This window comes from Pezoporus occidentalis, unplaced genomic scaffold, assembly GCF_034315485.1.
Source record: "Pezoporus occidentalis ecotype Australia unplaced genomic scaffold, CSIRO_AGI_Poc_V1 ctg274, whole genome shotgun sequence".
NCBI classification, from domain to species: Eukaryota; Metazoa; Chordata; class Aves; order Psittaciformes; family Psittacidae; genus Pezoporus; species Pezoporus occidentalis.
The window spans coordinates 727,080-753,157 of record NW_026914653.1 but is presented as its reverse complement, the minus strand read 5'-3'; the positions used below and the strand labels follow the sequence as shown (position 1 = coordinate 753,157).

Here is a 26,078-nt window from a genome sequence, read left to right as displayed (position 1 = left end):
GTGAAGCAGGGCAGTAAAACACACACAGGGACCTTCACAGAGGGGTGGAAAAGCTGCTGCTCTCAGGAGGAGCAAATACATTGGCTTTTCTGCCTGGGAAAGAGTTTGGGATGGAGGCTTTAAAATAGTAACCACCAGAGGTGGTGAGTGAGGTGTGAGGGTTATTTGTGCCTTCTCATCAAGCTAAAATCAGGTGAAAATGAATCTGAAACAAGCAGAAGGAAGCAGGTTGTTTCTCCCAGCGTGCAAACTGTGGAGTTCATCGCTGTTGGATGTCAGGAGGGGTTCAGCCAGTTCAAGGTGGTTCAGGTCTTTGAGAGGATGCAGTCGAGCTCCCTGAAGCAGGTTGATAATGGATCTGGTCGGTGCTTGTCCAAGGGGATGGGTAGAAATGGACAGTCAGGAGTGGACAGGCTGAACTGTCCAAGAGGAGTCTCCTGTCTGATTGATAGGGCTGTTCTGGAGCAATATGGGATGTCAGCTCTGCAGTAAGGGCATGGTGGCAGTTTCTTCCTGCCATGTCATCCTGTAGCAACTTCCAAACATCCCCAGCGACTCCATCTCTTGCCTGCTTCTGCATCTTCTCTCTGCTGAGCAGGTGTGGGAATAGGCACCCCTTGACAGCTCTGGGATGGGCAATGCATTGTCCTCAGTGCCTGGAAAGGTGGAAGTTTACCTGGTGACCTTTGGTGTCTCTGGGTTTTAATGGAACATAAAGAAAAGCAACGTTCAGGCGGGCAAAGGGGCAGTGAGGGTTCAGGGGTGTGGAGCGGGGCTGCTGACAGCTCAAGCATCCACTTGATCCTGGTGAGGGGGGGATTGGTGTTTCCATTCCCCCTTTATCTGGTCTGTCCAAGTAATGCCATGAATAGAACTCCTGATAGGAATTTGCCACATTTAGCAGTTAAGAAGATAACAGTTCTGTAATGTTTTTAAGGTGCACCGTTGTCCCTGGGCACAGAGCAGTTATCAGCGGGTTCCTCTCAGCCCCAGAGCTCATGGTCCCTGCAGGAGTGAGCCCATCTCTGGTTTGCAGTGAGAGCACTGCAGTCTGCTTGGAGAGCAGGCTTAAAAGTGTTGGAAAATCGGAGAGATGGCCTGAAATCATTGCAACAGAATATTGTACATGAGGTGGGAAGTACCGTGTGTGAGAATGGAAGGAATCAAACGTGGGTACCCAGACAGATGTGAAGATTGCAGGTCAGTTGCAGTGCTGAGCTTGCTGCATTTATGGTGGCTTCTTGGGTCATTTGTCCCCTTTAAAAATGCAGCTGAGATGCAAGGCCTTGAGCCTGGAACATTGCAGACAGCTGGAGGAATAGTTACTGCTGCAGTTAAGAGGAGTATTATGTTAAGTAGAGCTGAGAAAGAGGCTTCCTGCTCCTGCAGCCAGGATAAGAGGGGTTTCTCTTACTCTCCTCTTACTGTTAAATGCATGATCTATGAAGAAGGATTGAAGGAACTGGGCATGTTCTGTGTGACCATGGGAAAAGTGGGAGGCAATTATCTTCCAACCCAGAAAAGCCTCTTACAAGTGAAGTGGATGTGAGGAGGAGCACAGATAACCAACCTTGGTGAAGCACTCGGATGTGCACAACTGCTTTTGAGCAGGCGTTTCAGTACATTCTTGCTGGGGATGCTGTGGGCAGCATCTGCTGTCCTTGGAAGCCAGGTTGTGCTCAGTGTGTACCTTCTGCCCTACAGTTCCTAGAAGTAAAACCCCACAAATGTAGTTCTTAAGCAGACCAGCAAAATTAAGGAGAGGGTTCAGTACAGTTCTCAGCTACCTGGAACAATTTGAATGAATTCTAAGCCAACTGATGGAGGCAGATGGTTTGACCAGACCAGAGCTGCTGCTCTGCCTGGGTTTTATTTCCTGTGTTCAGTCATCAACAGAATTGGTACATGCGTTTTGGTTTTGCCTTTTGTCATAGAACTTGCTTGGCAACTGAAAGAAGCTCTTGATTTTCTGGACCAGTTTCTTGCTGGAATGATTGTAGAGGCAGTTCCTGGTGTCAGTGGGCTTGGGCAGGGGCTGCTCAGCAGGGAGCTTGGTGTGTTCTGAGCTGTCTTAGGGTGGCATTTGGGGCAGCTGAAATGATGTTTTCAGCTCACTCTCTGGATGAACCTGGGTTGTTCAAACCAGAGTCACTGATAAGGCTCCGTTCTGTCCTCTTGGGGGTTGTTAAGTTGTAAATTTGCTTGTTCTTAACCTGCCTCGGAAGTTATTTTTTTGCCCATGAGAGAAAGAAATAAGATGCTGAGGAAATAAATGAAGTTTGTGCAGAGAACACGGGGGGAATGAATGCTCCGGATTCATTGGAGTAGCTCAGCATTGGAATGGTCTCCTCCGTCCCACGTATGAGTCATGCCATTGGTATGGTGCCTTTCTCCAGAAATCTCAATGAGTTCTGCTGTGTGGGACTAAAAGCTCTGACACCAACTTCTTGTTTTCCTTCCCTTGCAGAGTTTGGTGTTCATTTAGCAGAGCTGACTGTGGATCCCCAGGGAGCTCTGGCCATCCGGCAGGTGAGGATACCTGGAAACACAGAAGGAATTGGGATGGAACTTCCCTTTGTTTTCAAAGCGCTCTGTCCTGTTGGAGGCAGCTCTCTGTGACTGCTCCTTCGTTTCCTTTTACATTCCTCTAGAGCTGTTCCTTTCCCTGAATCAAGTGTTACACCCTTACCTTGTTTGAAAATAGGGCTTTGTGGACTTAAACCTGGTGCTTGGGCACAGCTGATGAGGTGGATGGGAGGCATCATCAGCAAGCACAAGCGGGGCTTGTCTTTGGGGCAGCTTTTTCTACGGGTGTTTTCCTCCTGGAAAAGGAACTTTAGGTTCCGTGTTTCCTCAGTTACAATGGGGCCCATATCTTGTGCCTTCTTGGAGGTGAGGAAGTAAAGCTCCTGCTGTGTGTCCGTGCTGTACAGGCCATCATTGCTCAGTGGATGGACATCCGTTCATCTTGCATTATGCAACCTTTTTTCCATGTCAGAAAGGTTAGTTTTCATTTTGCCAAGCCCTATTGCCCCTGTAAAAGCAGCACAGAGGGATGGGGGCTGAGCGAACGGGGTAGGGGTGACCTTGCTTTGGCTGTTACTGATTCTTGCCCTCTCTCCTGCCCCAGCTGGCATCTGTCATTTTGAAGCAGTATGTGGAAACTCACTGGTGTTCTCAGTCAGAGAAGTTCAGACCTCCAGAGACCACAGAAAGGGTAAGGTTTGGTTTCATGTTGTCTGCTTTGAGACACGTTATCCATCAAGGATATTAATTCTGTAGGTGGTCTCAGAAGTCCCAATGCCCTCATGTCTTTTGAGGATTAATGGCTTCAGTGAAGGTTTTCTGACGTTTTCCACTTTGAAAATCTGTTTTCAGTTGCTTAAAACAACACCAAACTTGAGAAGCTTAGGCTGATTTCTGTAGGGAAGGTTCAGCCATAATGTTGCTGCTGCTCTAAGAGCAAGACTGGAAGAAAAGTGCTTTGTAAGTTGTACAAATACTGCTTCTGGCAGCCCTTTTTCAGAGATTTGCTAAATCTTGTGGTTTTCAGCTTGGGACTTAAAGGCTGTTTTCCCATGGCAAGTATCAGGTTAAAGGTCTGCTGAGTTTCATTAGAAGTCTATTCGGTAGGCGTGTGTCACAGCTGAAACGGTCAGATTCTGGCCCTGTTGACTGGAGCATCTTTCCCATCGAGGGTATGATTCATCCCATCAGAGATCATTGCTTGAAGCAGATCTTGTGAATTACACCCCAGAAGAAGCAGCTGTGTATTTCCTGCCCCTTCTAAGGGGAACTCAATCTCATTTACTGAAATCTTCCAAAGTAAGCAAACAGTCCCTGACCGGAGCTGGGATTTATCTTGCTAACTCTGGATGTCTTCCATGCAGATATCTACATCCTGTGGAAGTGCAGCTGTGAGCTGTTTACTGTGTGCTTGGCCAAGTGCTCTGTGTGAGGAGTGCTGCGTTAAGACACACCATGCACTGTCCCAGAGGAGAATTATGAGCTGTAGTGTGCAAGGTTTCTTTGTCTCCTGAGTGTTCATTTTGTGGAACCAGTGCTGAATCAATATAGGATACAGTCACATATAGATATATTTGGTTTTAATTGAACTGTTTTATGGCTGGGGATCTGCTTTGTTGAACAATGTTCCTCTCCACAGGCAAAAGTTGCTATTAGGGAGCTCCTTCCCAACGGGCTGAGAGAATCCATCAGCAAAGTACGCTCGAGTGTTGCTTATGCAGTTTCAGCTATAGCCCACTGGGACTGGCCTGAGGCCTGGCCTGAGCTTTTCAGTCTCTTGATGGAGATGCTGGTTAGTGGAGACGTGAACGCAGTGCATGGAGCCATGAGAGTGCTTACAGGTATGTGTATGTGAGAGCTTTGGCAAGGCTGATGTAGGAAGTGGTTTAGTCTTTTCCTGTGCTAACATCCTCTCACTTTGCACTCCAAATGGAAGATACTGGAATTTGCTGCTTCTCCTGGGTGTGCTGGGCCCTGCTGAATTGCACGCCCAGTACAGGTCGCGAAAGCTAAGGAACAAGGTCCTGTGCTGCAGGTTATAGCTCAGAAGGAAACTGGATTGCAACACCTTGTTTTCCAGATACCTGCAGTTTTTAGTGTGCTCTTTCTCTGCTTGCCTTCAGGGGTTGCCATGGGGAGGCCAGATGACACTGGTCTAATTGAGTATGGATCAGCATGTTCCCAAATTGCTTAGCGTCTCCCAAAGGTGCTGATGCTGTTGCCTACAGATTTGTTTCTTACAAGAACATTCCTTCTTTTTCCACGGTGTAGAGTTCACACGGGAAGTGACGGACACGCAGATGCCCCTTGTTGCTCCTGTTATTCTTCCAGAGATGTACAAAATCTTCACAATGGCAGAGGTATGATCTGCACTAGGGAGCTGGTACTGAGTGGCGTTAATGGGGATGTTGGTTGGAGCAGAGAAGCTCCAGATGTAATGGCTAAGCTGTACTGTAGCGTGAGTTAGACTTAAAGAGTTACCTTGATGATGTGGTAGTTGATGGCAGCGAATGCTTCAACAGAACTGTTGGGAGCGATGAGAAAATCAGAGAATCAAAGCAAAAAATAAACACAATTAAAATAAAAATAAAGGAAATGAAAGCATCTCGTGTTCCTGATGTGTTATTTCAACTGTTTCCTAGGTGTACGGTATTCGCACGAGGTCGCGTGCAGTGGAGATCTTTACCACGTGTGCCCATATGATCTGTAACATGGAGGAACTGGAAAAGGCAAGAGTTTAACTTACAACATGCACTGAATGCAGACCGAGCGAGGTTCCAGAGAGCTGTTAAGATGAAAATGAAGTGTTGGAGAACTCTGTAGCCTGTCAGCTGTAGTTGTGGTGAAGAGGGTGTAATTTAACACATGTAAAGTGGCTGCCTCCCTCCTTTACCTGCATGCCTGGATCCTGTGACTTGGTTTCCATAATTGTTACTTGTGACATATCAACAGACGTGCTTGTAGCAGCTCAGACAAAGGGGAATCAGTGTGGGGAGGAGATAGTGTATAATCCCTTTGTTGGAAATCCCTGTCATAGCTTCCATCTCCAGGTGAACCACGTGTCTTCATGGCCTTGGCCATGTGGGTTATGATGGGCAGTTTTGTGGCCCTTGACTGAGGTGTTAGTTACAGGCTCCTGGAGCTCCATGAGTTCTTTACCATCCACGTTACCCTTTTGTTCCTAAAGGGATGCTGGAAACCAAAAGGAACATTTTAGAGGAGGAGTTGTGCAGTTTACGGGCAAGTCTCCTGCCTGGCTCTGAGCCCATCTGCATTTTATATGGCCTTTGACCAGTGGGTTTCCCAGCACTCCCCAGGAATTAAATTGTTCTTTCGAGCTTCTGGGGTGGTGAGGATAGGAAAGGGTGACTCAGTAAGGTGGCTGCTTGTTGCCCAGTGGCTCTATGTGCTGTTTCAGCCCTATTTGCACATGGAGCAATTCCATGCATACTTCTGGGAAGTTGTGATGATTACACCCTATCTGTACTGCACTGACAAGGTTACTCATGCAGTCTTTAAGCAGACAACTGCGCTCCTTAGCTATGGAGTTAGGAGCAATGGTCTCCATAAAACTCTTTTTGGCCACTTACTTGCTGTGCCAAGCACTGCTTCCAGAGTGCTTTGACATCTGGAAAAGTACTTGCTGCATTTTTCCTAGGAGGAATCATCGTGGTGATTTTCAGGCCCGGTGCTGATACTCACAAAGAGCTTGTTTGGTTTGGGAGAAGGTAGCTCAGGAGGGAGGTAAATGCCAGCCTCAGGGTTCAGTGTCATTGCTCATGTGTGGTGCGGTCACCCCACTTCTTTCATAGCCTGGGGGTCGGGGTGGGTGGTAGGTGCAGGGCATGATTCATCTCATCAGATTAAAGTGTCTCTTCAGGAGGATGTGCACTGTGAGGCTCTCCGGACGGGACTGTCTGGATCTCTAGTTAGAGCCTGAAGTAGGGGTGTGTTTTGCAGCAGGCTGTGCTGTGTGGTTTGGAAGGGTGGGATTCAGTGGAGCTTCCTTCCCAGCAGGAGAGAGCCAGAGTGATGCCTGAAACAAGTGACTTTGCAGTGTTCTGCAGTTGCCTCTTTGGGTTTGGAGCAGAAAAGCGTGATTTCTGTTGCTTGTGGTGCTTTATTGTCAGCTGGGGGGGGAGTTGTGTCCAGAATTCACCTGTGCTTGCATTGATTATCACCAGGGTGCGGCCAAAGTCCTCATTTTTCCAGTGGTGCAGCAGTTCACAGAGGCCTTTGTTCAGGCCCTGCAGATGCCTGATGGACCTACATCAGACAGCGGGTTTAAGATGGAAGTCTTGAAGGTAAGTAACTTATGGCAGATGAAATAAAGAATTGAATACCAACGTCCTGTCAGCTGTGCTGGAAAGCAGGGACACTTGGGTGTGCGTCAGCTCTGCTGGTACTGCTCGTGTTATGGAGAGTTGAAATATTTTGGATCCCAGTGCTATACAACATTGAAATAAATTGTTCTGCCTGTACTGAAGATACCTATGATGAGATCCATAGGGGTTTGTCCATAAAATGACCCACAGGAATCGATCCATAGAACAATCTATCTTGTCATTTGCGGATCTAAGACATCTTGGATGCATGTTGTTCAGACATCATGCTCAGAAGTTAAGTATCTGTCATTTCTAAATATGATGTGGAATTCTGCAGCAATGCAGTTTTAGAAGCTTGGTGTGTGCAGGTGCTTTTCTAGACCTTGCCTGCTCTTTAATGCTAAATGATCTTTGCAAAAGAGAGTTGGGAAGTCTTTGTATTCTCCTTGTTTTCCGGAGAAAGAAGATTGGAGGTTAGAGTATGGAGATCCCTTCAACAGGTGGGAAAGCACTGGAGTTGCAGGGTCCAACATGGGCAAGAAAAGAAGAACTCAATACCATGAGCTGCAGAATCAAATCCATGTCTTTCATGTACTCGCCTGTGTGCTGGGGTGAGCAAGACCTGGATCACAGTGCCCAGCTCTCTGAAAGGAAACGATAAGGAAGGGTTATTGAAGACAAGCATCAGAAGTTCTTCATAATGACCAGCTTTGCACTGGAGGCACGAAAATAACTGCTGGGAGGATGCTATTGTATTATTCAAATTAGCACCTACTGAGTTCTGTGTTGTGGAACTTGTTTTCTTGGTCCTGCTAAAGGCTGTGGTACCTTGGTTGTGGCATCCTGTGCCTGCTCAGTGAGGGGTGCGGGTATCAGACCCTGGGTACAGCAGGAGCTGATTTCTCACTGTGCAGCACCACGTGGAGGGGAGCTTGGGGCAGGATGCTGGCAAGTTCTGTCGAGAGAGCATCACTTGTGGGTTTCCTTTTATCTCTCCATTGGCTGCGCACTGGGATTCCTGGGACAGGAATAGGCAGAACACCAGCATGAGAGGGATGCTTTCCAATGTGTTACCTTGATTTGAACAGGCTGCAACTGCAGAGTTGTACATCCTGTGTTATCCCTTGGCTTCTCTGTACAAGAGCAGATAAGGTGAGGGGTCTGTTTGTGCAAGAGAGGGGACTGCCTGGTCAGGAGGGAGAGCAGGAGACCTTGGTGGCAGGAAGACACTGGCTTTATCTTGACTGTTAAGGAAGCAGCAGCCTGTGACTTAAATGTTTGTTGAGGGTTTTCCCCAGTCCTGCTTCTGATCGCTCTTCCTTTTTGTTCCAGGCCGTGACAGCACTTGTGAAAAACTATCCGAAGCACATGATTTCATCCATGCAGCAGATCCTGCCCATTGTCTGGAATACCCTCACAGAAAGTGCTGCCTTATATCCTTTGTGGGGAATGGTTTTAACTAGAACAGAACAAGACAAACTGTTTCATACACAGTAATGACCTGAACAGAGCTGAAGAGCATGATACGTGGAGTACTCTGCCATGACAGACAGAATGTAGGCATTTGTGGTGTAGATGTGTTGGGTAGTTGTTACTTCAGTAAGCTCCATTCCGTTTCTTCTAGCTTAAAAACCACATCTGATGAATGATACAAGTGCCTCTGTTACACTGGCTGTGGAACTGCAGGTGAGCTCTGCAGTGGTCCTGGTACTCTTGGTGGAAATTGTCTTCTTAATGTCTCTAATCCCGTTGAAAGGACTTCAGGTAAAGATGAATCGATGAATCTCCAGTGTCCCCTGCTGCAGGAGTAGCAGTGGCTGCTGGCGCTTGCTGCTGAAGGTGAAGTTAGAATTAGAATAGCTTGGGTTGGAAAGTACCTTAAGATCATCCAGTTCCAACCCCCCTGCCATGGCCAGGGACACCTCACACTAAACCATGGCACCCAAGGTTCTGTCCAACCTGGCCTTGAACACCGCCAGGGATGGAGCATTCACAGCTCCCCTGGGCAACCCATTCCAGTGCCTCACCACCCTCACAGTAAAGAACTTCCTCCTTAGATCCAATCTAAACTTCCCCTGTTTCAGTTTGAACCCGTTACCCCTTGTCCTATCACTACAGTCCCTGATGAAGAGTCCCTCCCCAGCATCCCTATAGGCCCCCTTCAGACACTGGAAGCTGCTCTGAGGTCTCCACACAGCTTCTCTTCTCCAGGCTGAACAGCCCCAACTTTCTCAGCCTGTCTTCATACAGGAGGTGCTCCAGTCCCTGAGCACCCTCATGGCCTCCTCTGGACTTGTTCCAACAGCTCCATGTCCTTTTTATGTTGAGGACACCAGAACTGCACACAATGCTCCAGGTGAGGTCTCACGAGAGCAGAGCAGAGGGGCAGGATCACCTCCATGACCTGCTGATCCCACTCCTTTTGATGCAGCCCAGGATGCAGTTGGCTTTCTGGGCTGCAAGCACACACTGACGCCAGCTCATGTTCAGTTTGATTTGCTCTTTGATTTTTATAAGTTACTGCTTCACATCCAGCCTGTTAGAGCTGTCCTGTTGGGCGCTTTCCCAGTCCTTGCGATCTGACACTTCAAACCGTACTGTGGTGGTAATGCAAAAGTTGCTTTTTTCAGCCCTTGATAAGAGGACAATAATTACAGAACTCTGAGCTGCCTTGGAGCTTTTCCTGACTCTTTGCTACAAACACCAGGATCTGACACTGCTGGGATAGCAGTGGAAGGGTTGACTGAGCTTTTCCTCTCTAATTTAATGCGAATGACTGTTCTAGAGAGCACAGATCTGGACCTCTTTATATCAAAGCTGCTTGCACAGTCTTGTGTTTCAGAATCCTGCTGCATGGCAGATGTAGGTTTGTGTGGAGTGAAAATGGGCAGGGAGACCATAAAGGAACCCTTAATGCTGGAGCAGGTAGAAGCTGTGCAATTTCAAGGTCAGGTGCTTTTTAGGGTTTTTATAGACCCCCGTTAAAATACAGAGAGCTGGTGGTTAAATTCTTGGTGTCCTGACTCCCACTGCAGCCCTGCTGGCAGTGACAAAATAGGGGTTGGTTTGCAAAAGAGCAGTCTTGTCCTTCCTCTCCTTGTGTTCTGGCACTTCTCAGGCCTTCAATTTGCCATCCCCAAAGAAACCTCCCTCCTCTGTACCCACAGGTTGGTTTTTCTGCCACTTCTCAGGGTTGGAGGCTCGTGGAGGGGCCTGGCAGGGAGCAGAGCCAACATCAGGTAGCATGCGGGCACATGGGGTGGCAGCAGTGGGGTGTTGCACTGGCTCTCACTGGCTGCTGGAGAGAGGGGTCTGAGTGGTTCTTGCAAAGCTGTCACGTAGATGCAGTTTTGGTTACCTCGGTGGACTTGGTTTAAGTTAATCAAAGATTAAGTTGAAGTCAAGCACAAAGAGTGATCAGATAGCCTTTGGGTAATGCGCAAAGCCAGGATGTCCTGAGGCTGGTCTGAAACACAGGACTGTGGAAAGTCAAAGGTTTACTTCTCTTTTTAAGACAAACTTCCCTGCTTATCAGGAATTTTAGGATGGGAAGAGGTTAATTCCTAAATAGATGCAGTTCTGTAAAAACATTTCTATTTCCTTAACTCTGCCCACTTATGTGAGAACCGAAGTAAATTACACAGAAGAGGTGGAGGACCCTGTGGATTCTGATGGTAAAAACTTGTTAAACTGCACTTCTACCTTGTCTTTGGAACTAATGGACTTACCTAAACCTTCCTGTTGTCAAAATAGTGACTGAAAAACTGTAGGAGATTGTGCTTAAGGGTATATTTATGGTGTTAGAACAATGACCATCACTTCCTTGCGAGTTACCTGTGGTTGTGCTCAATGAAGCTGCCTAATTTAAGTTTTGTAATGACTCAAGGAGTGAGTTTTGTAACAATTTTGAGGTAAAAGTAATGGGACAAAAGAATCCCAAACAGGTTTAGGGTTGAGTTTTAATGAGGGGGTGTGGTGAGGTGGGATGAGGTCAGGCATCCTCCGGGGGCTGTTGCTGTCCTTGCTAGTCCAGGAGTAAGAATAAACATCAGACTAGCTGGTAGTTTGTCATTATATTTGGCAGCCACTTCTGTCTTTGTGTATATCAGCATATTCAGTGATGGGGTTTATTTCACTTCTGCCTTTGTGTTGGCACACTCAGACATGTTCTTTTTTCCTCACTTCTTTGTGCAGGTGAAGTCTTGGGATTTGAAAATCTGGTGTTCAGCATATTTGAATTTGTCCATGCCTTGCTGGAAAACAATAAATTTAAGAGCACAGTGAAGAAGGCTTTGCCAGAGCTGATATATTACATCCTCCTCTACATGCAGATCACGGAAGAGCAGGTGAGCATGTTTGTCTTGTGTAGGAAGCAAGTGAAATGAGAAGGTTAAAGCAGCTCATGTCCTGGGGAGAGTTTCAGTGTGGGTAAGCTGCTCTGAGAGGCAGTTCAGTCACTTTGCTGTGCCCAGGAGTTAGGGCCTTTGTCTTTTTGTTTAGGTAGACGTGCATAAAACCAGGCAGTCTGTTAATGTTCACCTGCTTCTCTCATTCCTTAGCTATAAATAAAACTGTGTAGCACTGATTCCAGGTCGGTCATTAGTTCTGTCAAATTCTGGTCTCAAATGAGGAGCTAAGAGCAAGATGAGCTAAGAAGAAACAGAGAGTCTCTCCTTTTCAAAGGTTCCTCTGATAGAATATAAGAAAAATCACTTGAAGATGATGACTTCTTGTGGCAGAGGAAAATTCTGGCAGTACTTTACAAGCCTGAGGTTACTGGAAACAGAAAAGCTTCTCTTTAACCTTGGTGTTTCATCACCTCCCTGACCCTTTTTGTCTCCTTTCTGGTTTAGATCAAAGTTTGGACTGCAAATCCACAGCAGTTTGTGGAGGATGAAGATGATGATACTTTTTCCTATACAGTGAGGATCGCTGCACAGGATCTGTTGCTGGTATGAAATGTGTTCCACATTTAGATGGAACCAAAATAATAACAAAGAACACACCTAGCTTCAGGAAGGGGATTTGGAGAAAAGGCCAACTGTTAAAAGTCTATACAGATAAGTGCTATCATTTCCTTCTGTGCAGGCTGTGGCTGCTGATTTCCAGAATGAGAGTGCATCTGCCTTGGCTGCAGCAGCTACAAGGCATTTACAAGAAGCTGAGCAGGCTAAAAACAGTGGTGCTGAGCACTGGTAAGGAGATGGGTGTCATGATTTTTAAGTTCTCTGCTTTCATAGAATCATAGAATGGTTTGAGTTGGAAAGGACCTGAAGATATCTAGTTTCAACCCCAATGCCAGGGGTAGGGGCACCTCACACTAAACCATGTCACCCAAGGCTCCGTCCAGCCTGGCCTTTAACACCACCTTGGATGGAGCATTCACAACTTCCCTGGGCAACCCATTCCAGTGCCTCACCACCCTCACAGTAAAGAACTTCTTCCTTAGATCCAATCTAAACTTCCCCTGTTTCAGTTTGAACCCATCACCCCTTGTCCTGTCACTACAGTCCCTAATGAAGAGTCCATCCTCAGCATCCCTATAGCCCCCTTCAGATACTGGAAGCTGCTCTGAGGTCTCCACACAGCCTTCTCTTCTCCAGGTTTAACAGCCCCAACTTTCTCAGCCTGTCTTCATACAGGAGGTGCTCCAGTCCCTGCTCATCCTCGTGGCCTCCTCTGGACTTGTTCCAACAGTTCCATGTCCTTTTTGTGTTGAGGACACCAGAACTGCACACAATGCTCCAAGTGAGGTCTCACTAGAGCAGAGTAGAGGGGCAGGATCACCTCCATGACCTGCTGCTCACGCTTGTTTTGATGCAGCCCAGGATACAGTTGGCTTTCTGCAAGCGCACAGTGAAGCCAGCTCATGTTCATTTTCTCATCAACCAACACCCTCAGGTCCTTCTCCGCAGGGCTGCTCTGAATCTCTCTTCTGCTTTGGGATGAAGAAAATCATTATCATAGCTTAGACCAAAAAAAAACACAGTTCCACTTCAAAATCTGTAGTTGTTTCTTGAGGTGATGATAGAGGAAACACCTAAAAGCATCTGAATTCTTTTGCAGGTGGAAGATACATGAAGCTTGTATGCTGGCCCTGGGCTCTGTGAAGTCTATTATTACAGACAGCGTGAAGAATGGTCGAATACATTTTGATATGCACGGCTTCCTGACAAATGTTGTTCTAGCAGACCTCAACCTTTCAGGTATATTGGATCTTGCTGTTACTGAGAGTAAATGCTGAGTGCCAGACCTTGGAAATCTCTTACAGACAAAAGTGTCTGATGAACCAGGTTGCTGTATGCATGTGATACACGTAATGCAGCTCTGCATGTGGAAGAGCGTAAGTCCTAACTTGTGAGTGCACCCATGCCACCAGATGTAAGTCACTTAAATGTGGGACTATCATCAAAGAAACATTTATTTCATCTGTAAGAAAGGTTTTTTCTTTCTTTTTATTTTTTTGAGTTAATTTTGAATGAAAACAGTGTGCAAAATGCATAGTGAGCAAGGCATGTGAAACCTGCTTCATTTACATATATTTACATATGGGGTATTGGGTTGTAAATGAGCTGTTGTGCTCTAGAAAGAGCTCGTGGGTTCAGAATATAGATGGTTCTCAAAGGACATCCGTTTAGTGCTCAGTAATGGTAATAAAACAAAGAAATCTTCCATTTTGTAATGCTTGCTTAGAAAACAAAGCTTTTCTCTTGCTGCACATCTTGCATGGAGTTCTTCATGGCCACATGTTAAAATTAATACTTGCAAGAGTACACATAATGGCAGTAAAGATGCTGAGAAATAGAGAGCATCATCTGTTTGAGAATAGCCTAAATAGATGAGGATACTTTGGGCCTGAAAAGGCAGAAGGATTGAGTGGGATAAAGATGAATCATACCTTGATAAGTATGAAGAGGTGAGTAGCTGCTGAGTGTTCACTGTTTCTCTGGTGCTGTTGAACATTATGTTCCGTAATTGCAAGGTGATGGCTGGAAACTAGAAAAGCAATCTCTGAAAGGTCCCTGTGTATGTGCTCCTATTTGCTGCTGTTGGGGAAAGAATATTGAGCTCAATGAATAGGAACTGCTGAAAAAGCCTTCTTTCTCTTCCTTTACTGGTGTTCTGGAGGTCAGTAAAGCTGTACTGCAGTATTGATGAGCAGATTCAGTGGAACTAGATGAGGGGAAAAGGTTGTTTTAAAGTAAGTGAGAAGTTCCTTGAAATAACTGGGAAAATAAACTGGCTTCTGCCTATGAACAGAAATGACTTGTGTGCCTGCTGGCTTGTCTTGTGTGTCACAGCTTAGCATTTTCCTGCTGGGCTGACAGGATTGCAGATAATGGATGGAAGCAGCTGTCACTTGAAACTCATAAAACTTAGTTCTAAAACCCCTGGGGTTTGTGTTTTGCTTCAGTGTCTCCTTTCCTCCTGGGCCGTGCTCTGTGGGCTGCCAGCCGTTTTACAGTGGCCATGTCTCCAGAGCTCATCCAGCAGTTCCTACAAGCTACTGTCAGTGGTCTCCATGAAACTCAGCCTCCTTCTGTCCGGATCTCTGCAGTCAGAGCTATCTGGGGGTAAGTAAAGCCCAAGGTATTCCAAAGCCCCAGGGGTTGGTGGTGTAAACTACACTTACAAAACTGGCAGGTTGAAATGTTAATAACGTTTCTGTATAGGCTGTGGAAGTATTTGCTTTAAATGAAATAGATGTCGATGGGTTTGTGGAGCACATCTCAGCAATAAGGGAAGTTTGGGGGGTTTTGTGAATAAGTTGCAAGAAGGAAAAGGGAGGCTCTGCTGTATTGATTCTGCAGTGAAAAATGAACATCAGTTCAGAAAACAGCCAACCACAAAAAGCCCTTGCAGACCACTGCTCCTCCCCATTCTCTCCTCTGTCCCCAAACCACTTTGTCTTCCATTGGCACTGAAATGTTAATGAAAAAGTAGAGGGAGAGACTTACAACTTACTTATTCCTGAAGTTGTTTTTTATCATTCCTTAGCTCACTTACAAGACATGGTGATTAAACACCCTGTAAGCAGTAAGTGTCTGTCTCAGACATCTTCTTTCCTCAAGGTTTATTTTCTCCATTGATGGCAGCTCTTAAGAGAGAACTTACTAGAAGGCAGTGGAAGCTTTTAACATCACTTGTTTCAACTCTGCTTCTGTCATTCATTGGGGTGGAATGAGGAGGAAAGATAGCTGAGGTGTTGAGAGATCAAGGAATAGTAGACTGAAGCAGAAAAGTCCTGTAGGAGTGAACTTAAGGAAGAAGAATGGGTGGGGTGAGCTAATCCCTTATACATCACCTAGAGTTTAATGTATAAATCACTTTAATATGTTATGTGTATATTTTTGTATCACAAATTTCTTGTCTAGCTACTGTGACCAGCTGAAGATCTCTGAGAGCACCCATGTGTTGCAGCCCTTCCTTCCTAGCATTCTTGATGGACTGATCCACTTGGCTACTCAGTTCAGCTCGGAGGTCCTGAACCTGGTCATGGAGACACTGTGCATTGTCTGCACTGTAGACCCAGCATTTACAGCAAGTGTGGAGAACAAAATCTGCCCTTTCACCATTGCAATATTTTTGAAGTACAGTAATGGTATGTGTCCAAGTTACGCTCTCAAAGTCCAGTTGGTTTTGCTACTGAATCCTGGTGCTGGAAATTTAATCCACAATAATTGAGTGAATGTTGGTTGATTATGGTAAAGCTAGAAGGGAAACTTGCTGCTTTGCCTGTTAGAAATAGAGGTAGCAAAACTTGAGATGTGTTTGTTAGCATGTTTTAGTAAATGGTGCTTTCTCTCTCCAGATCCAGTTGTTGCTTCTCTTGCCCAAGATATCTTTAAGGAGCTAGCTCAGATAGAAGCCTGCCAGGGTCCAATGCAGATGAGGCTAATACCAACTCTTGTCAGCATCATGCAGGCCCCTGCTGACAAGATCCCAGCAGGGCTTTGTGCAGTAAGTGCTACAGTAGTACATGGTCTTAGCTGGAGATGATTCCCTGTTCTTTAATGTGTAGGATGGCTGGGCTGCAAAGAGCAGAAAGGTTGTTTTTGAACTGCTTTGGAACTTCGGTCATTGGTTGAAGCTACTTTGTGGAGAGAAGGCATACTGCAGGTGGGGGGAGATGCTTCCAAACCCTAACTTTAAACTGCTCCTCTGGCCTTCTTCCAGCCCATATCTTCTTCCCGAGTCACATTGCTTTGACATAGCCACCTTTCACCATTAAGTCTCCTCTCTCTGGTGGAATGTTCTCCAGCAGGCCACACGACTGTTCCTTGTGCTTTGTTCTAAGGCTTTTTCTGATTTATGCCTCAGATACCTGTAAATTGCTGAAGATAAAATTCCGCAGGTTTGTAGTTCCTATAAAAAGTCCCCTTGTAAATGAGTAAGCAATGACTGTGTGGAAGCACTGTACAGAATTCAACCCATAAACATCTTTATAATATGCTTATAATCTGCTTACTGATTGATATGACTGTAACAATTGCTTATGGGTAATTAAAATCAATTTAAATCGATACAAATGAAGCGGAATGAGTCAGCTGGCACAGTTCTCTGCTGGACTGATTCACATTCATCAGCCTGCTGTGAATGTGTTTGCCATGGCTTTTTTTACACTGCTTTTGATGTTTGCACTATGTTGGGAGCTTTCAGAGCATGCCCTGCATGTGGTGTCAGACACCCTTATGCTGGGATGCACAACTCCAGGGTTCCCTGATCTTAAATACATTCTGGACTGTACAATCAGGATGTGGTACTGGTTCACATCCCTGCAGTTCATGCCTTTGATGCTTACAGCAGTGCTGCTGACTTAGCACGCTATGGCTGCTGCAGTAACAGTGCTTTTGTTCCTGTTTTCCTTCCAGACCTCTATTGATATACTGACCACGGTTGTAAGGAATACAAAGCCTCCTCTGTCCCAGCTCCTGATCTGCCAAGCATTCCCTGCAGTGGCTCAGTGCAGCTTGAACACTGATGACAATGCTACAATGCAGGTAACACGGGGTGGGTGGGAAGGATTGCAGGGCTATGCAAGTGCAAGAGAGGTAACCAAGACATAGGTCTTAAGGGAGGCCAGGCTTTGCTTGCCGATAGCTGTATCAGCACCTTCTCAGTCTCTCTGCTTTCTCCAGTTTATCATCGGAGTACTGCTGTTCAGGGGCCTGCAATGATATCTAGTGATCATTCCTTAATTTGGGAGTTTGCGAAGCAGCAGCCTTGATCTTTTTTTTCTGTTTTAGGGAGCACATTAAAAAACAAAACAAAGCCCAAAACTGACATGAAAAAAAAACCAAACCTTGTAGCTTTTCTTCCCCCTCCCCCCCAGTAACTTTCATCACACCTAGGAATGGCAGAAGTTGTGTTCAGGAGCACACTCAGGCACAGGAAAGCAAAAGACCTTCTGTGTTGAAGACCTCCCGGACCTTCTCCTTCTGGCAGTTTTCTCCTGTACTTATTTACGTGGGAAGGGGAGGGGAGATTTCTTTTAAACTGAGCCAGGTATGGGCTGGAGGGAGAGCAAGGACTCATCCCCATCAGCAGTAGTGCCTGAGCTACTTGCTGGGCAGCTCTGCTCTTACCTGGTAATGTCTTTAGAGTATTTAAACAAGAAAGAAAAAGATTCAGAGGCTACAAGTGCAGGGTGCCTTTTCATTTCAGCTACCAGCTGGCATATGAATAGTAAAGCTGGTTTCATTCCTTGCTTAAGGAGTTCTATAGCACCAGCTACCCTTTGCAATGTGAATACAGCCCATAGGAAAATGGCTTTCCCTAAGCAAGATTCCAGTAAGAGTAGTTTGGAGACCAGCAAGAAGAGCTTGGAAAGCAGCGTGCTGGTTGTTCCTCTGGGTCTTTGTTGTAAGAAGAATTCAGAAGGATTGCAGCTTGGCTGCTGGGTTGTGTAATGTTCATGCTACCCAACCAGTGCTACAAAACACGATGGGTGCTGTCTCCATCATTCACTGGTTAGAATCTCTTGGAATTTCTCTGGGTAGCAAGACTGGCACCAAACTGCAGCTGCTTCAGGTGGGCTTTGTATTTCCCAGGTGATCTCTTTGAGAACTGCCTCAGCAGTGAAGAGTTTTGTACTTGATAAGCAACTGAATTCTGTAGAAGTTACTTCTACTTACAGGCACTCATTGTACCGCGCATTAGAGAGCTCTGGTCTCTTACGGATGCCACCATCTGTAAGACCATCTGAAACCCTCAACTGTGTTCATCTCGGTTCAGGGTCTGTTTGAGGTGATAAAAGGGGATGTCTTCCCATGCCTCCCCACTCCCTTGCCTACAAAGAAAAGTTCTAACACGGTACTTCTCTTGTCCAGAATGGTGGCGAGTGTCTGCGCGCATACGTCTCGGTGGCGCTGGAGCAAATTGCCCAATGGCATGATGAGCAAGGCCACAATGGACTGTGGTATGTGATGCAGGTGGTGAGCCAGCTTCTAGATCCAAGGACCTCAGAATTCACTGCTGCCTTCGTGGGCAGATTGGTCTCCACTTTAATTTCAAAAGCAGGAAGTGAGCTGGGAGAGAATCTGGACCAGATCCTGAGAGCTATCCTGAGCAAGATGCAGCAGGCAGAGACGCTCAGTGTGATGCAGGTGAGATGCTCAGTGTGATGCAGGTGAGATGCTCAGTGTGATGCAGGTGAGACGCTCAGTGTGATGCAGGTGAGATGTTCAGTGTGGTGCAGGAGAGCAGGGTGGGGTACCCAGGAGAGGAAGAAGAAATACCAGCAAAAGAAATTGGCATCACTTTTTCTAGCTGTGTACGTGATTGTTTATGGTTAGTGCAATTGGAGGGTCTCCATATCTTCTTGAAGTAGTCAGGAAGATGCCTGTTCTACTCATAACAGTTGTCCAGATTACAGGGTAAGACAGGTTCTTGTGGGTAAGCTTTTACTACACCTTAAATATTCCCTCATGACCACGTGCTTGCAAGCAGTGACCCTTCAGAGAAGACAGGAGTTGCCTAAGTACGGATGCTGTGGCAAAGGCAGCACATGTTTTCAAGTCGTTTTGTGCTGTATTTGAAGGATAAATGCCTGGGAGTTGAGACTGGGGGCTTTGGGGGTGATGAAATACTGCTGTTGACTGCAGTAGGTTATTGCCTGCTTTTGTAGCAGTGTCTTGCAGATGGTTGTATTTCCTGTTCCTCTTGGGGTTGGTAAGCACAGCCTCCATCCTGCAGGAAACTCAGTTACTCAAATACTTGGCACAACATTTTCAGCTGTTAAATAATGCACATCTACTGCTTCCTTCCTCCTGCTGTAGTCCTTGATTATGGTGTTTGCTCACTTGGTTCACTCACAACTGGAACCACTCCTGGAGTTCCTCTGTAGTCTCCCCGGCCCAACCGGCAAGCCTGCCTTGGAGTTTGTCATGGCCGAATGGATGAGCCGGCAGCACTTATTCTATGGGCAGTATGAAGGCAAAGTCAGGTAGGATGTTTGATAATCTGTGCATTAACAAATTAATGCACAGATCATCCTGCTGATGTTAATGACTGACCATCCTGTTGCAGCTGAATGCAGTGGGTGTGAGGGGAAGAGGAGCTGGATCACACTTAGGTTTGTGTGTGTCAGTGTTGGGTTAGCTCAGCTCAGGGGAGCTGTGATAACTGCAGCAATCTCTGATCCTCCTCCAATTGCTCCTCTTGCTGCCTGGTGTTTCCGTGCTGGAACAGGCAGACCCAAGGGGGAAGCAGTGTCACTTGCAGGCACAGGAGTGCTTCTGAGATTGAGCTTCGGTGAATGGGATGAGAAGAGCTTCCAGACAGGAAATTGCCTCTGTAGAGTAGTGTAGAGTTTCGGGCCATTGTAGAGAGTTTCCTAGGAGAATTTGGTGATTTCTTGTTGATTTAATGATCTCTTAAAAGTCAATAAAAAAATCACCAGAAACCGTTTTCTCTCCTTTCTGCTGTAGGAGCACATTTGTGTTCTGATGGAGGCAGAGTGCTGTATTCCAAAGCATGAAATGCTCTGTAGTAGTTTAAATTGTGCTGCAGCTGCTGTCTTTGATTTTTCTGGCAATGTGAATCCCAACAGACCACTCTTAGGGGTCTCACCAGCTAATAACTCACTTCATAGTATGCATTGGTGTGGTGTTGTTATAAGGCAGTCAGATAGCCTGTGAAATAACAAGAAAAAGCATGTGTAAAATAGCATTTGTGAGTGATCATGCAGAACAAGAGGCTGTCTGATGTGGGGATCTAGTGCTAGTCACACTCAGTCTGTTTTGTCCTTAAGAGCAGTGATTTATCCCCCCTGTGCCAGAGTGGGGTTGTCTGCAGGATCCCCTGAGACTGCTTATGGCCACAGGGAAAAGCCAAGGCTGACACTGCCAGGAAGAACAAGGTTCAACTTTGTTCAGTGCTCCCTCTGTATTGTCCCAGGTTGGAGTTGTTTGCATCCAGATGGCTTGGCAGGGCCCCACACTTCAGTCAAAGTCATCCTCAGTATGGCTGGAAAACAGCCTGGAGCTGGAGAAGGTTTGAATGTGTGGAGTAGAAACCTGAGCAGCAGAGTGAAAAGAACACATGAAGGCACTCCTTGAGGAGCACATTAGAAGGTCTGAGTGTAGCAGAGCTGTGAAGGCCCAGAAGTGAGAAAGAGCTTGAGACTGGAGAAAAGTAGATGAGATGTTCATGGCTGCAGGTCAACTGCATCCCTACTTTCTTGCCAGTGCTTTCCTCTTAGTTTCATCTTCAGCTGCGCGTGGTGCTTCAGGAGTGTGTTTAACCTCATGGCCCTTCTGAACTGGAAAAACCTTTAATGTATGTATGCACTCCTTAATGGTGATAAATCCAAAGCTTTGTCAGTCTTTGGCTTGCTGTGCAGGTCAGGAGATGAGCCCAGTTTCAGATATAAAGCAGGAGAAATAGGGCTGGTTCCTTAACTCTTGTTCTTGGCAAAAAGTATAGAACACAGGGCATCTGAAGGCCTGCTCTGGGGATGTGTTCACTGTGAAAGCCAGACTGTTCAGGGCAATTCTGATCCTTAATTCTCCTATTCCCTGCTCCCCAGCTCTGTGGCATTGTGTAAACTCCTCCAGTATGGCATCAATACAGATGACAAGCGGCTTCAGGACATTAGGGTAAAGGGAGAAGAAATCTTTAACATGGATGAGGGAATACGGACACGGTCAAAGTCAGCCAAAAGTAAGTAATCATTTGGCTGTATTTTTTTCCTGTTAGATGGTATAAAAGGCTTTAAAATAGACCTTGCAGGTCTCAGGAAGCTGGGGAGGTATTTCCTACAGAAGGTGCGCGTTGATATTTAGAGCTAATCTGTACAACGTGTATTTAACATCTCCATAATTTGCCTTAATTCTGCCAAAGACTGATTTGGAAGACTCCTGATGTCTCTAATTGAATACAAATGGATGAGATGATTATGGGATAGGGCGTTATTCACTGCTATTTTGCATCATCCTGTTCCATGTAATGAGATAGAATTGATAATTTCATGATGCCCGGTAGCTTCTCTGAGTGGAACGTGTGGTTAGAAAACACATTTGTCTTATTTTGAATTGGCTGAACCCCAAATCTTTGGAGATTGCTCTTTAGAGATTGAAATATTAAACCAGAGGGAGCCCTGGGCAGGTCTGGGCTTCAAACAGAAATCAAAGTGAATGAAAAAACCCCAGAACAACCACCCAAAACCCCCCCACCCCGACAAAGCCAGGCCTGGTTTTAACAACCTCCTATTAAAAGCAGTGTGACTATATCTGTTTATTCTCTTGCAGATCCTGAGCGCTGGACAAACATTCCTCTGTTAGTAAAAATCCTGAAATTGATAATAAATGAGCTCTCGAATGCAATGGAAGCAAATGCATCCAGGCAGACACCTGCAGATTGGAGCCAAGGTAAAATACCGGGTTTGCTTCTCTCTTTGCATGGCTTAAATCTACATTGTAATCTCTTCAGAAGCGTTCACAGTAATAAGAAGCTCCCAATAGTAAATAGTAGACCTGTAATTACAAATTAAATAGTGATCCAGAGTATAAGGTCAGTCAGTGTTGGGTATTCTCACATCTGAAAATCATCTGGGGCTAGTTTGGAAGATGGGAGCTGAGCATGTGCCAGTAACACTCCTTTCTTGGTGTATCTGCTTTGTCTTTCTTCCTCCCTGCTTCACTCATCCGTTCTTGCTGCTGCTTTTTGCTCCTCTCCAGTTCTCTAGTCACTCGTTCCAAAGGGATAGAAAGGCTGTAGGTGCTTCCCCTCACCCACCTCCACAAGCAGAGGTGTTTGCCTGACAACCACGGTCCCTGCAGTGATCAACAGGCTGGAGCTCTTGCGTTTGGATTAGTTCTAGAACTGTTTTTTTCCTAAACAGATGATTCAAATGACATGTGGGAGGATCAGGAAGAGGATGAGGATGAAGATGAAGGCTTATCAGGACAGTTCTTATCAGATATTCTTTCCACAAACAAGTATGGTAAGTAACAGCTTTAAAGTGCTTACTCAAAGCAAACAAGGAGTAGATGACATCCTAATCAGTTTTCTTTCCTTGAGAGCAGTTCAACAGAGGGTGCAGGCAAGGGGAAGGAAATGCCACAGCAGGGCTTTGAGTAGGGGCCTTGTCTGTAAGAGGGATGTGTCTTTGAATAACACAATGATTAACTAACTGAGAGTTCACATGCTGAGCAAGCTGCATGTTGCTGTGAGGTTCATGCAGGTACTTCTAAGGAGAACACTGGTGCTCAAAGATGTAGATGTGACCTTGGAATGACAGTGTTGTAGAAGTGGATGAGCTTGCTGGTGGAGTAACCAGGAGAAATAATTGCTGCATAAAGATGGAGCAGGTGTATCGTCTCCTTTCCTCTGCCCTCCAGTTTGCATATAGTCCTAAAGGGAGAACCTTACAGGCGAATACAGTAAGGGAGACCTCTCATATTAGCACAGGATTGGAAATGTGTCACCCTGACATAAGATTAAGGCATAAGATAATAGTGCACGTAACTAACAAACCTGCCTGTCCAGTGTCCTGTGTGTGTCTTTGAGACTCCCACCATGACCCATCTCATTCTGGGATTTGGTGTTTCCTGATCATGTCATTTTAAGGAGTGAATGTTCTAGATAGGATATTATTTGTTTTACCCAGCAGCACTAGAACTATTTATTTTTGGACCCTTGGATTTCAACAATAGTCTCAGGGAATACTTCCTAAGATGTCTTGCTCTGTTTGATGTTAAAACCTGCTGATTTGCCTCTGACAGATGAGGATTACTATGAAGATGATGAAGAGGATGATCCAGATGCATTAAAGGACCCTCTTTACCAAATAGATCTCCAGGTGATGCTCTAAGATAAGGGGTTTATTATTCCTTAGAAACCTGATTTTTTTCTCTGTTGTACTTGAACAAAACTGTACACCACTGGAAACAGCAGCTATTATTGATTGTTATCCCAAAGGTACTCAGTGCACTGAAATCACTTTGGAAAGTGCTGAGTATCCCAAGAATGCCTGGAGCTATTTTTTCTTACTGGATCAATATGTATAACTTGGAAATGGGACTGAACAAAAGGTTTTGAACAGAGGGAGATGAGACTCTTCTACCCATGAGCTTCACAGCTGTTTGCTGAAGTCAGAAATAGATTGGAGACTGAGTATGATAGAATTTCTTACTGTATTGGAGCTGTTCCCTTCCAGTTAGTCCCTGTCTGAATCTTTGCTCCTGCTTTTTATCTGGCAGCTGCTTTTAGCCTTTCCCTTTGCTACTGCTTGTCCTTTTAGCACCACTGACCTGTTCCCTGCAATCCCTTTGTCTCGGTTAGTGCATGTTGAGGTTTGTCCTGTAATGTGTGTAAGAAACAGAATTCCCAAAGTGACGTGATGCTAACTGGCTCTTTGCATCTTCCTTTCAGGCCTATCTCACTGATTTCCTCTGCCAGTTTGCACAGCAGCCTTGCTATGCAATGTTTTCAGACCATCTCAATGAGAATGAAAAGCGAGTGCTACAGGCCATTGGGATATAAACCCACGCGAGAGACCACACGGATCGTATCTGAACAAGGCTTATTCCACGTTTTATGATTGAACATAAAACATTTTCCAGTGTCTGCCTGCTTGTTGCAGGTGGATGCCGGCCTTGTTGTGATGTATTGAGCCTCATCTTGACGTGAATCTGGTAAGGGAAGGAATGCTAAGCAAGCAGCAAGGACAGAAGTCTGTAGAGCTTTGCACATTGGTCTCACCATGGGAGCACTTTCATTTTCCACAGTAACTTTCCAGGAAGTTCTTCAAGATACAAAAATGTGTCCTTAATATTTTTAAAAGCAAACTGTCTCTGCCTGTGAAGAGGCACACAACTGAGCCCCCCCCCAGCACAGCTGGACAGAGAAAGGAACTGGGTCACTTAACAGGTTGCTTGGATGTACCTTGAGAAGTCAGGAGGTTGTTCCCCTTCGTGCTCAGATGCCACAGGGTAAATATCTCGATCTCACAGTGTGACTTCTTTTTATAGACCTATAGACTCTTTAATCAGAGATGCCTGAATGGTGTGGAACCTGTTTACAGGCGTTTGGATGGGAGGCCGAGACAATAAACCCAAATGCATATCTTCTTTCCTGTTGTGGATGGGGCTTTGTCACTCACGTCTCTGTCCAGTCCCATGGGAGCAGCTCTTTGCTGATGCTTTGTGTGCACATGCTCAGAGGAAGCTACCACTGGCATCTCTCTTCCTGTGGCATGTGGCTACTAAAGACTTTGGTTTTATGGAACACAAGGAGCCATGATTTTCAGGGGAATAAAACCTAATTGTATTTAACCTACTTGCTCCATGGCAGCCACTCTGAACTACTTTGCTTCCTTCACACTCCTGTGTGTGTTTTTATAGAGTGGTAAATACCATTTGCAGATTGATTTATCCCTAAGAACAGCGTGATGTATCTCACAACACCTCTCTGCCTTTGGATCCCCTTGGGGAAAATGAAAATAAAACTATTAAAATGCACATTGGTATCCTTCTTACGAGACAGATTTCAAAGGCATTTGCACTTCTTTGCTGAAGTTGCTTCCTGAGACACATTTCTCCTTAGGAAACTTTGTGCATGTGCAGCCCAGAGGTTGTTGGGGGATGTCACAGGAGGCACCTGGACAGAAAGGGAGTCCTGTAATGGCTGCATCTTCTGCTTAAAAGAAAAGGCTGACCCATTATAGAGTTTCCTTTCTTAAGGAAGGTACTTGCTGTTCCTTTGTGGAATAATATGCTTCACAGTTGTATCTACAAAGCTCCAAAGAGCTGGAGTCATTCTGTACCTAACACAGTCTAGCTTTTCACTTTTTTACCAGGAAGGGATAATAAATTAACTTTTTAACAGACAAAGATGGCACAATTTGTTTAGTGTGGGGGGGGAAGGTGGAAAAACACTCCGGAATACCAAGGCAGAGCTTGCTCCCTGCTCCCACCCTGACCTGAGAAGGGGCAGACTTGGGGGGGGGGGGTATCCCTCACCCTTCACTGCAGCCTCATCTGAACCATCCTTGGGTTCTCCGTGGGTTTGTGTGAACAGCACCATGGGAGGCAGGATCTGAAGCCTGATTTGTGTGTGTGTGTCCCTGTGTGTGTCTCCTAAGGTATAAGCTCTGATTAATGCAGTTGTGTCGTGATCTCTTTCTTCCCTATGGGTTCTCTGGTGTCTGATACCATTAAACGTGAACCATGACCTCCTTTCAGGGGGAAGGAACACTGGGGTTCCCCCTTCTGCCTAGACCTTCTTACACATCTTTTGTAAAGTCCATTAGGAATTATGTGGGAGGCATTTGTGGCTCTGCTTTCACTGAAAACTACACAGTGGGCAAACCCAACTAGGAGGAGGTGGTGTATCCGGATAGCTCTGCAGGGAGGGACCAGTCCCAGCCCTGGGAAGAGGCAGGACCATGGGGTTTTGCCCCATGTGTTTGCAGCAAGGCTCAAACCCAGTCATCCATTCTTGGAGGTAAGTGAATGCCAAGCATGTGGAAGCACCTCGGTGTCAGTTCAGGTCTGGGGAGTCAAGGCTGGAGTAGATGGGCTGATGGGGTCCATGTGCTTCTGGTGGGGGCAACTGCTGTGTGCCTTGGTGGTGCTTTGGTGGAGTCAGATGGTGGGTTTAAACATGACAATGGAAAACGAGACTCACCTCGTACTGCTGACAATGTCCCTCATCGTGAATGGAGAAATCCAGGGATTTCTTTGCCATTGCAAGGTCCAAAACAGTAGATGGGCCAGTGCCTTG

General features: G+C 45.9%; 1 protein-coding gene across 1 annotated transcript in view; it reads left to right on the top strand.

The window, feature by feature from the left end:
• Positions 1–25,186, top strand: part of IPO9 (importin 9) — a 29,248-nt gene extending 4,062 nt beyond the window's left edge. The window contains exons 2-24 of the mRNA XM_062624937.1: positions 2,468–2,529; positions 3,131–3,217; positions 4,166–4,367; positions 4,798–4,886; positions 5,169–5,255; positions 6,711–6,830; positions 8,184–8,284; positions 10,467–10,525; positions 11,046–11,197; positions 11,705–11,803; positions 11,940–12,046; positions 12,918–13,057; positions 14,266–14,425; positions 15,227–15,453; positions 15,664–15,812; positions 16,724–16,852; positions 18,182–18,457; positions 19,130–19,296; positions 20,881–21,014; positions 21,602–21,721; positions 22,195–22,296; positions 23,078–23,154; positions 23,727–25,186. Of these exons, the coding sequence (XP_062480921.1) occupies positions 2,468–2,529; positions 3,131–3,217; positions 4,166–4,367; positions 4,798–4,886; positions 5,169–5,255; positions 6,711–6,830; positions 8,184–8,284; positions 10,467–10,525; positions 11,046–11,197; positions 11,705–11,803; positions 11,940–12,046; positions 12,918–13,057; positions 14,266–14,425; positions 15,227–15,453; positions 15,664–15,812; positions 16,724–16,852; positions 18,182–18,457; positions 19,130–19,296; positions 20,881–21,014; positions 21,602–21,721; positions 22,195–22,296; positions 23,078–23,154; positions 23,727–23,837 (2,957 nt within the window). The 3' untranslated portion in view covers positions 23,838–25,186. The remainder of the gene's footprint in view (positions 1–2,467; positions 2,530–3,130; positions 3,218–4,165; positions 4,368–4,797; positions 4,887–5,168; positions 5,256–6,710; positions 6,831–8,183; positions 8,285–10,466; positions 10,526–11,045; positions 11,198–11,704; positions 11,804–11,939; positions 12,047–12,917; positions 13,058–14,265; positions 14,426–15,226; positions 15,454–15,663; positions 15,813–16,723; positions 16,853–18,181; positions 18,458–19,129; positions 19,297–20,880; positions 21,015–21,601; positions 21,722–22,194; positions 22,297–23,077; positions 23,155–23,726) is intronic.
• The last annotated feature ends 892 nt before the right edge of the window (positions 25,187–26,078 follow it).